This window comes from Entelurus aequoreus, linkage group LG22 (assembly GCF_033978785.1).
Source record: "Entelurus aequoreus isolate RoL-2023_Sb linkage group LG22, RoL_Eaeq_v1.1, whole genome shotgun sequence".
NCBI lineage: Eukaryota > Metazoa > Chordata > Actinopteri > Syngnathiformes > Syngnathidae > Entelurus > Entelurus aequoreus.
The window spans coordinates 14,889,700-14,900,706 of record NC_084752.1 but is presented as its reverse complement, the minus strand read 5'-3'; the positions used below and the strand labels follow the sequence as shown (position 1 = coordinate 14,900,706).

General features: G+C 41.0%; 1 protein-coding gene across 1 annotated transcript; it reads right to left on the bottom strand.

Moving 5' to 3' along the window:
• On the bottom strand, positions 1 to 1,911 carry LOC133639818 (keratin, type I cytoskeletal 13-like). The gene is made up of 7 exons (XM_062033440.1): positions 1,405 to 1,911; positions 1,246 to 1,328; positions 1,010 to 1,166; positions 780 to 941; positions 576 to 701; positions 276 to 493; positions 1 to 198 (listed from the first exon to the last, which is right to left on the bottom strand). The coding sequence occupies exons 1-7, from the start codon at positions 1,834 to 1,836 to the stop codon at positions 102 to 104; spliced, it is 1,275 nt and encodes a 424-aa protein (XP_061889424.1). The 5' UTR covers positions 1,837 to 1,911; the 3' UTR covers positions 1 to 101.
• Between the last annotated feature and the right edge of the window lie 9,096 nt (positions 1,912 to 11,007).

Genomic DNA, 11,007 nt, shown 5'->3' with positions numbered 1-11,007 from the left:
TTAGTTAGCAGGCGAGGAGGTTTTTATTTGATCTTGTTTTGAGATGAATGGTTGGTCTTTAAGCATCCCCTCTTGTGCTGCTGTTTGCTGTGTGAGACAGCTTATGCAGTGGTGGTCTTGGAGGACACCACAACGCCATCCTTCAACTCCTCTGTGACCATTATCACTCTGGCACTGCTGGACTTGGTGGTTGCAATGCTGGGGAGAGAAGAATGACAATATTTGCCATAAAACATTCCAAATGCACAACTGATGATTGTGTATGTATCTCTTACCTGCCCTCTCCATCCATGAGTCTTCTGTATTCTGCAATTTCCCTCTCAAGTCTGGTCTTAATGTCGAGGAGCATGCAGTATTCTTGGTTCTGGTTTTCAATCTCGGCGCGTAGTTGCATCAGTTGACTTTCGAGGGAGGTGACCTGAGACTGGAGTCCTTGGAGAATCATTGAGTACCGTCCTTCCGTTTCAGCCAATGTGTTTTCCAAAGATGCTTTCTAGAAGAGAACAGAGAAGATGGGAGTCAGGATTTGCTCACTTAGCTTATTCGTAGCCTAAAGGCAATACAAAGGTTTTTACCATGCTAAGTTGTGACTGTAGTTCGATTTCCAAGCTCTGCAGGGTGCGACGGATCTCAGAGATCTCCGACTTGGAGGTCTGGAGAATTTCTGTGCTTACACTCATGTCCTTGTTCAGTTCGGCTGACTGCAATCAACATAAGAGTCATTGTGACGTTCATCTCCATGCCTTGGCGCAATCAACCGCGTTTTCACTTGAACCTACCTTTGCCTGGAACCAACTTTCCAGGTCCCTCTGGTTCTTTGCAGCAACACTCTCGTACTGTTCGCGGATCTCAGCAATGACAGCAGACAGGTCGGCCTGCGGTCTGGCGTCCACCTCCACGTTGATCTGTCCAGTCATCTGTAACCTCATGGCTTGCATTTCCTGTCAAGTACAACGTTTGGTTAGGCATTGGACATGCTTGTGGTGACTGTAGTGATGTCGCTACTCACGTCTTCGTGGTTCTTCTTGAGGTAGACGAGCTCATCCCTGAGGCCTTCGATCTGCATCTCCAGGTCTGAACGGACCAGCGTCAGCTCATCCAACATTCTCTTCAGACCGGCGATATCTGACTCCACTGATTGACGCATGGCCAGCTCATTTTCATACCTGTGAAATGGCAAGAGATGAGAAAACTGTGCCACAAGTTTGCAGAGTAGGATTCTCTCTTTTAGCATCTTTCGCTTACTTAGTTTTGAAGTCGTCTGCTGCCAGTTTAGCGTTGTCAATAGCCAGATAGATGCCTCCGTTGGTGTGTGTGGCATCAAGGATCTGCGTTAACAAGAAGTTTAGACTAAGTACTGTGTCTCTGTACAGCCCACGCACACAATAAGACATCCGTGCTTACCTTGGCCTGCAGGTCATTAATGGTGGCATAGTAAGCGGAGTAGTCACGGGCAGAGGGAGAGGTCTTGCTGTCCAAGAACTGACGGATCTTCAACTCCAGCTCGGCATTGGCCTTCTCAAGGCTGCGCACCTTGTCCAGGTAGGAGGACAGGCGGTCGTTCAGATTTTGCATGGTTGCCTTCTCGTTGGCCCCAACGTGGAGGTCCAGGCCCTCACCGAAGCCCATGCCTGAGCCTGAGCCTGAGCCGAAACCGAAACCGCCGCCGCCGCCGCCGCCGCCACCACCTCCCATGCTAAAGCTGCTGCCGGTGGAGATTCTCGCTCCACTTGCACCTCCGTGCAAACTTTGCGAGTAGCCTCTGCGCACCAATCCTCCTGCCAGGTTTCCACCTGCGTAGGAGCGGCCACTGAAGAACTTGGTAGTTTGTGCCATTGTGCGGTTTGGTCAGTGGTGTCGGCCTGCCTCAGAACGGGATGATGGACTGAGATGCACGTCTCCTCCTGGCTCCCTTTTTTATGCAGCACGAGGCGGCCTCTTTTGCAAGTGGAGGCGTGCAAAACTGGTGGGAGGAGCTTAACCAATGCTGCTCTGCCCTACCTGTCACCCCCTTAGGTTACTGATCCCAGCATTGCTCGGTAAGAGAACATTGTGCATGCAAAACTCCTTTTCAATAGAGCAAAACATAACACTTCCTTTTATTCTTTTTAACGTCACATCCCTATGCATGTAAGCTTGGATAGCATTTCAAGCTCTCCGAATGACCTTGTCAATGTTTGAATAGTAAAAGGGCCGCACCCTCCCCCATTAGCCTGAGGCTGCTCAGTCAGATCCAACCAGTTTGAAGTGTTGTGTCAGCGCGCTGACAGGTGATCCATCTTCAATGCATTACTGCCGTTCTTCAACAAGGCCGTACCCTGTGGGATCGTTGCCAAACCTGTTATATAAAGAACTAGTATTGCAAACCCACTATTAAAGTTTCACTCCAACTGTTATCTTGCACAAATATCAGCAAATTAAGCTTCGCTGAGCACAGGTGTCTCATCCCATAGAGAAGCCTTTCTTAGTCTCTGGCGGTGGACGTTTGTGTTTGGCATACTTTTTCCCTCGAAATGTGCAAGTCTGACAAAAGGAAAAGCCCAAAAACAAATGTCCACTGCAGAGGACGCTGGGTCTCAGGGGGGTAAACCAGGCACACATTTCTAATGTGCACCGAGAGCACAAGAACAAGTTCTGACCTGTTCGCTTCTTGTCGTAGGTAGACACTAAAAGGGATTGGGGGCTTGGGTCAGTGAAGTCAGGGTAACCACTGTTTGAGATGATATGCACAATAGTACCAACTGTAATAAATGTTTTGGGTATTTTGAGTAACGTTCTTCCTTTCAATTCAAAGTGCATTTGTGAATTCAAGCACAAAACACGGTTTACCATGAACGCACAATGCAACATATATGCATATGCCAGTTTAGCTCTTAACTTGTATCTCAAATCATTGAAAATAATTCATATCAATCTAATTGATGTTTGACACCACCAAAACTGTTAAATTCAAGCATATCTTCTAAAAAGATTGTATAAAAACAATACAATAGAATGTACTACTAACATCTACACTAGTTTTATGAAGTAATGTAATAACCATTTCCAGCATGTATCTTCTAAGGTATCTCCTTCTCAGCTTTTCCATATTTTCATGGATAAATGTCCGCCATTTGGATATTATTGCAACATTCTTGGCTAACGTTAGACTCATTCTGCGTCAGTATGGTGGAGACTAGATCCAATTGCTCCACCAAGTTTGTAACACGCTCGGTCATGTTTTTTCTTTAATTCAATGAATATCATCCACTTCTTCTTGTCAGCACTGTCCGTCACACCCATTTTCTTCCTTCCCATGGTTGGAAAACAAAATTATGTCGATCTCAATCTAGAAGCTAATGCTAGCGAGTAAGACCGGATGTTTTGGTCGGATCTTTCAGGGTTCACTGTGACATTTGCTACAGCAACTAAAGGCGAAAATGCGGGGACTTGGACATTTTTGCTTGCGAGACAGCTCTTGTCTCAAAACACGCTCAAGTTAGAGCACTCTTCTTCGTACTTCTTCTTAGTACCTCGGTTTTTGTACACCCCACTTTCTGTAGTTCCGATTCTTGACAGAAATCTTTGTCTAAATGTTCAAATACTGTGTCGGTTATTGTACGGGTAAACAGTGTGCATGACAAATACATGGACGGAATCAATCAATTAATCAACTTGGAACAGCTAGCAGGTCCTCCCTGAAAACTGATAACCTCTCCACGCAGGAGAGGGGAGAAGAGGCGGCAGATCAACTGGTGTAAAAAATTAGTTTTGAGATGAGACTAAAATGCCTCTACTGAGGTAGCATCTTTAACTGTTACCGGTAGAGTACTAGATCCCAAATAGAAAATGCTCTATAGCCTGCAGACTCGTTTTGGGCTCTGGGAGTCACTAATAAGCCAGAGGTTTTAGAACGCAGATTTCTGGCCAGGGCACATGGTACAATACAATCAGCAAGATAGGATGGAGCTAGACCGTTTAGTATTTGATACTTAGGTAATAAAACCTTATGTCCTTGTCAAAAGTCTAGCAGCCGCATTTTGTACCGACTGTAATCTTTTAAAGCTAGACATAGGGAGACCCTAGTAGAGGGCTTTGCCCTTAAACCGGACTGAAAAGGTTCACAGAGATTGTTAGACGCTAAAAGTTTATTTAGCTGCTGTGTAACAATTTTTTTTTTGAGGATTTTAGAGCTAAAGGGGAGGTGCGACACCGGCAAATAGTTTACCAGGAGATCAGAATCAAGGTTAGGAATAACCGCTGTTTTGAATGCTAGGGAAACAATACTGGAGAAAAATGATGAGTTAATATTATCATTCAGAAGTATCATTTGGCAAAATTGAGTACACAAGCCAGGGCTGCCCTAGCAAAATTGGGGCCGAAAGCAGAATTTTATTTCGACCCCCCGGCCCATTACAATTTTTTCCGCCCGCTTTCTTATTTTCTGTTAAACAATTGTTATACTTTTTATATCAGGGGTGTCCGAACGTTTTCCACTGAGGGCCACTTACGGAAAAATTAAAGCATGTGGGGGCCATTTTGATATTTTTCATTTTCAAACCATAACAAAATATATGGATTTTTTATTTATTTTACCTTTAGGGGTCCCAGGGACCATAAAGGGTCTCAGTCATTAAAATGTTAAAAATAAATCAGATTATTATTATTTTTTAATTATTTAACGCTTACAGTAGATCTCCATATCAACTTCAAGTTGATATAAAGTAATACAAACTTAAAAAAATGTTTTATGGCTTTTCTGTCAAAAAAAACTTAGTTTTTTTTAGAGTAAAACTGAAATATGCAGTATTTTGTTATTAGAGCCCTAAAAGATCAATAATGCAGGACACCATTGATTTTAATTCTTTCATATTTTTGAGTAATCACAGTGAAAAGATAAATAAAAAATCACTAAATATATTTGGGATCCAAAAGGTGCCCCACTCATAAAGTGATACATTTTTATTAGGTTTTTCTTTGACTTTCAACTTCAGATATATCTGTCGATTTTATGCTGGAACAATTATTTAGTTTGTTTTATGCGCTTTTGTCAAAGAAAACTTTGATGTTTTTTATATGGCTACTACACAATATATGCAATATTTACCACATAAAACATTTTAAAGTGAAATATTTGAAGTAATTGGAGCCCTGAAAATAATTCATTATAACATGGATTTTTTGGTCTTTTTTTTTTTTTTTTTGAGCAATGGCAAAAAAAGAAAAAGAAAGAAAGACAAAAGAAAGAAAAAAACAGCCTGCATGGCAGCTTTTGTGTCAACATTTTTACAATAGTATTTCCAGAATGTGTGGCGGGCCGGTCGAATTAGCTGCGGGCCGCAAATGGCCCCCGGGCCGCACTTTGGACACCCCTGTTTTAAATCAAACTTCAATTTTATTGTATGCATGTATTGTACTTAAACAGATGAATGGAAATAAATTGTTGAATGATTTATGGTTTAGTGCAAAATAACACATTTAAAATATTGTTGCAGACCGGGTTTTAATTCTATTCATCAAATGCCCAGCAAAGAACCAACCCTGTGCGCCGTGGGGGACATTAACACTCATTGGATGAATTTGCCATTGTAGTCTTATCAATACCAAAGCAGGAATGAGCTAGGATTTCGTTTGGGGTAAAATGTTATATAAAGCACCCAGTCATTGATTAATTGACATTTCACATGCCCTGCTTCACATCAGCGTGTGTTTAGCTTGCAGGGAGAAGCAGCCCTGAACCAAGCAAACAATCCAATGCATTGGTCACACCCAGCACTCAGTAGTTGTGCTTTTTTCATTGACAACTCCTGCAAAATAATCCACCATGGAGCCAAAGACATTTTCGAGCGCTAGCATTTTAATAAAGAAGATGACAAACCAAAAACTCACAGCAAAGTACAAATCTATAGCACACCCCATGCAATGTGCAAACACATTTTGTTCTTTCATTGAGTTTTGTATTGTTAAGTACGCCACTCCTCGTGGGCCATTATAGAGCCAACTTAAACCCAGCACTCCCTACTGTAAGGTATGTGATCCGCCTGAGCCAATCAGAAAGCAAGGCTGCGATAATAGTGAAAAGGTATTTTTATAGTATATCAGTATTGTTATGCTTGATTTGCATGAGTATTTTTAATGCACAATTTCCTTAGCGTGGTTGCTTACGTCTCAGGTTTCAAACAAGTGTACAGTTAGGTATTCCAAAAATGTCATTATAAGTGCATATTTCATTTGAAAAACTTTCTTCGTGCAAAGTTTTTCAATACATGTCTTTTTTGCAGCTGCTTATTTTTGAGGTAGCAACACTGCTCCCATGCTTGTGCTTATTTGTTGATTTAAGTCACACATAACTGCTGCAAACTTTAGCTCTCTGCAGAATTTACTGCGTGTGTGTGTGTGTGTGTGTGTGTGCAAGTGTGTGTGTGTGTGTGTGTGTGCTTGCATAATCCATGCTGCATAGCAGTGTTACTGTGAGTGGTAGGTGCGGCACAGGGGAGAGAAGAGGCTGATACTGAACATGTTGCTGCTCCACATTCCGGTCGAGTTGGTTTAGGGAACATGAGAAATCAGCTCAAATGACAACTTGATATCCGAAGGATTTAACTCATGGCCGTTGTCAGTCGATTTTTGTATGAAACAATGAAGAAAACTACCCTCTTTGTTAAGATAATGTGGGGGGGGGGAACATTATTAATATTACATTTTGCATTCATGGCTAAAAGTTCTTCGTTGTGGGCAGCTGAGGTGTTTTGCAAGGATTTATTACATCATAATTGGGTCATTAGGCAATAACAATAAATCAAATCAATAGATTGTTAATTGTTCAATTTGCAGTGACACCATAACTACATGGCGTGCACAGCAAAACAAAAGTGTTTATGCTAAGATTGAAGTATACCATGGCAGTCATTGCCACCACATATACTGTTACACTACAAATCATTTGCCACTTGCCAAGATTTTACATTTTATTTTTAAAAAAATGTTGCCTTTTTTATAAGCTAATTGCTTATTTTTACTCATTGACTAATGTTGATTTTAGTATGAATAATTATAATTGTTCTATTCTACAAACACCAAAACCAGTGAAGTTGGCATGTTGTGGAAATGGTAAATAAAAACAAAATACAATGATTTGCAAATCCTTTTCAACTTATATTCAATTGAATAGACTGCAAAGACAAGATACTTAACGTTCGAAATGGAAAACGTTGTTATTTTTTGCAAATATTAGCTCATTTGGAATTCGATGCCTGCAACATGTTTCCAAAAAGCTGGCACAAGTGGCAAAAAATACCTGTGAAATTTGAGGAATGTTCATCAAACACTTATTTGGAACATCCCACAGGTGAACAGGCTAATTGGGAACAGGTGGGTGCCATGATTGGGTATAAAAGCAGCTTCCATGAAATGCTCAGTCATTCACAAACAAGGATGGGGCGAGGGTCACCACTTTGTGAACAAATGTGTGAGCAAATTGTCCAACAGTTTAAGAACAACATTTCTCAACGAGCTATTGCAAGGAATTTAGAGATGTCACCATCTACGGTCCGTAATATCATCAAAAGGTTCAGAGAATCTGGAGAAATCAAAGCACGTAAGCGATGATATTACGGACCTCCAATCCCTCAGGTGGCACTGCATCAAAAAGCGACATCAGTGTGTAAAGGATATCACCACATGGCCTAAGGAACACTTCAGAAAACCACTGTCAGTAACTACAGTTTGTCGCTACATCTGTAAGTTTAAGTTAAAACTCTACTGTGCAAAGCGAAAGCCATTTATCAACAACACCCAGAAACGCCGGCGGCTTCGCTAGGCCCGAGCTCATCTAAGATGGACTGATGGAAAGTGGAAAAGTGTTCTGTGGTCTGATGAGTCCACTTTTCAAATTGTTTTTGGAAACTGTGGGCGTTGTGTCCTCCGGACCAAAGAGGAAAAGAACCATCCGGATTGTTATAGGCGCAAAGTTCAAAAGCCAGCATCTGTGATGGTATGGGGGTGTATTAGTGCCCAAGGCATGGGTAACTTACACATCTGTGAAGGCACCATTAATAATGAAAGGTACATACAGGTTTTGGAGCAACATATGTTGCCATCCAAGCAACGTTATAATAGACACCCCTGCTTATTTCAGAAAGACAATGCCAAGCCACGTGTTACAACAGCGTGGCTTCGTAGTAAAAGAGTGCGGGTACTAGACTGGCCTGCCTGTAGTCCAGACCTGTCTCCCATTGAAAATGTGTGGCGCATAATGAAGCCTAAAATACCACAACAGAGACCCTGGACTGTTGAACAACTTAAGCTGTACATCAAGCAAGAATGGGAAAAAATTCCACCTAAAAAGCTTCAAAAATTGGTCTCCTCAGTCCCCAAACATTTACTGAGTGTTGTTAAAAGGAAAGGCCATGTAACACAGTGGTAAAAATGCCCCTGTGCCAACTTTTTTCCCAATAAATTCTAAGTTAATGATTATTTGTTGTATATAACTTTCTCAGTTCGAACATTAAATATGTTGTCTTTGCAATCTATTCAATTGAATATAAGTTGGAAAGGATTTGCAAATCATTGTATTATGTTTTCATTTTACGAATTACACAACGTGCCAACTTGACTGGTTTGGGGTTTTGTAGTATTGTTTTCCTAAAATCTCGTCTTTTTATCTTAGCTGTTTTTTGCATTGTACATTTACAACTGTGAACGCCTGTAAACCAACAACGTTTTTGTTTGACGAAAATACACACATTAGCGTCAAAATGTGCAGCTCTGATATTGTGACCATTCCACAGACCAGCACTGAAAATACCTTTTTTATATTGGAATAGAAAATGATATCATCTCTCGTCAATAATCGCTGACTGTGCCACACATTTCTGCAACGTGTTGCATACACACTTTGACACACAACGTTGTGTGAAAGTGCACAGGGGTGTTGGTATGTTTGATATTAAGGTGTGGCTGCACTCTTCCAGAGTTAAGCAAACTATGAATACGTTTTGTGGTTTTTAACATGCATTTTTAAATCTTTTGTTACCATTGCTAATTTCTCTGTGCATGGCATGGAGGTCATTTGCACAACAACTTGCAGGTATTTTGCCTCAAACTCAGAGAATTGTAAGAGTACCGTTACTTTAGAGCATGGAGGGGCAAACTTTTTGGCTCAGGGGCCACGTTGGCTTTGGAAAATTGACAGACGGTCCGGCCGAGCATTTCAAAGCATATCATATCTGTTGCAACTAATAGTAGGCTTCTCAAACATGGGCTATTTTATTCATAATATATCAATTTTCAGCAATATCATATCAGAACATCAACAAAACATAAAAATGGTATTGCAGGGTTAACACCAACGTTCTATTTTAGTGGGAGCAGGGTTGTTGATCACCCTTTTTTGCCACAGCGTCTAAGTATACTTGGTTTTGGCAATTCTCAAAACTTTGCTCAATTCTGTTTTAATATTTGGCAGGTTGCATTAAAGTGTTAATTGTGTGTGTGTGGAATACATAAAAAAAACATAGACAATTTACTGCAACATGTTTTCTCTTGTTAGAAGTGAAATTGATTTATCAAATTGTATAACAGTGCAAGATATTGCTCATTTGTTGTGGTCTTTCTTGAACTGTTTGGAAAAAAAGATATAAAAATAACTAAAAACTTGTTGAAAAATAAACAAGTAATTCAATTATAAATAAAGATTTCTACACGTAGAAGTAATCATCAACTTAAAGTGCCCTCTTTGGGGATTGTAATAGAGATCCATTTGGATTCATGAACTTAATTCTAAACATTTCTTCACAAAAAAAGAAATCTTTAACATCAATATTTATGGAACATGTCCACAAAGAAATCTAGCCGTCAACACTGAATATTGCATTGTTGCATTTCTTTTCACAGTTCTTTTTGACAGACATTTTAAAACAAATCTCACGTACCCCTTGGCATACCTTCAAGTACCCCCAGGGGTACGCATACCCCCATTTGAGAACCACTGCTCTAGCCCAGTGGTTCTTAACCTGGGTTCGATCGAACCCTAGGGGTTCGGTGAGTCGGCCTCAGGGGTTCGGGGGAGCACACCCGACTCATCGTGTAAATAACAACTTCTCCCTATTATGGAAACCCCCAAGGTTTCTCATTGTCATCCCATTGGGTTGAGTTTTTCTCTTGCCCTGATGTGGGATCCGAGCCGAGGAGGTCGTTGTGGCTTGTGCAGCCCTTTGAGACACTCGGGATTTAGGGCTATACAACTAAACTTTGATTGATTGATTGATTGATTGAAATGACAGCACATTTTATAAATGTTCTTTACCCTAGTTTCTAAGTAAAATCATTGAAGAGTTGTGCCTCGTCTGACACCTAAACATAAAAAAACAAGGTTCCACTGGGCTAAGGAAAAGCAATCTTGGACTATGGGTGACTGGATGAAAGTCACATTTAGTGATGAATCACAAATCTGCACAGGGCTTTTGTGTGGTGCCGTTCCAATGAGATTTATGAAGACGACTGCCTGAAGAAGACATGCACATTTCCATAGTCATTGATGATGTGGTCTTGCATTTCAAGTAATGACAGCCTTCAGTGATGTCCTACTTAGTCCCACTTCAGCTCTCAAAATACTGTAATACTGTAACACATCTGCCTTCACAGATGTGTAAGTTACCCATGTCTTGGGCACTGTTACACCCCCATACCATCACAGATGCTGGCTTTTCAACTTTGCGCCTAGAACAATCCGAATGGTTCTTTTCCTCTTTGGTCCGGAAGACACGACATCCAGAGTTCCCAAAAACAATTTGAAATGTGGACTCGTCAGACCACAGAACACTTTTCCACTTTGCATCAGTCCATCTTAGGTGAGCTCGGGCCCAGCAAAGCCGGCAGCGTTTCTGGGTGTTGTTGATAAATGGCTTTCGCTTTGCATAGTAGAGTTTTAACTTGCACTTACAGATGTAGCGACCAACTGTAGTTACTGACAGTGGTTTTCTGAAGTGTCCATGAGCCCATGTGGTGATATCCTTTACACACGGATGT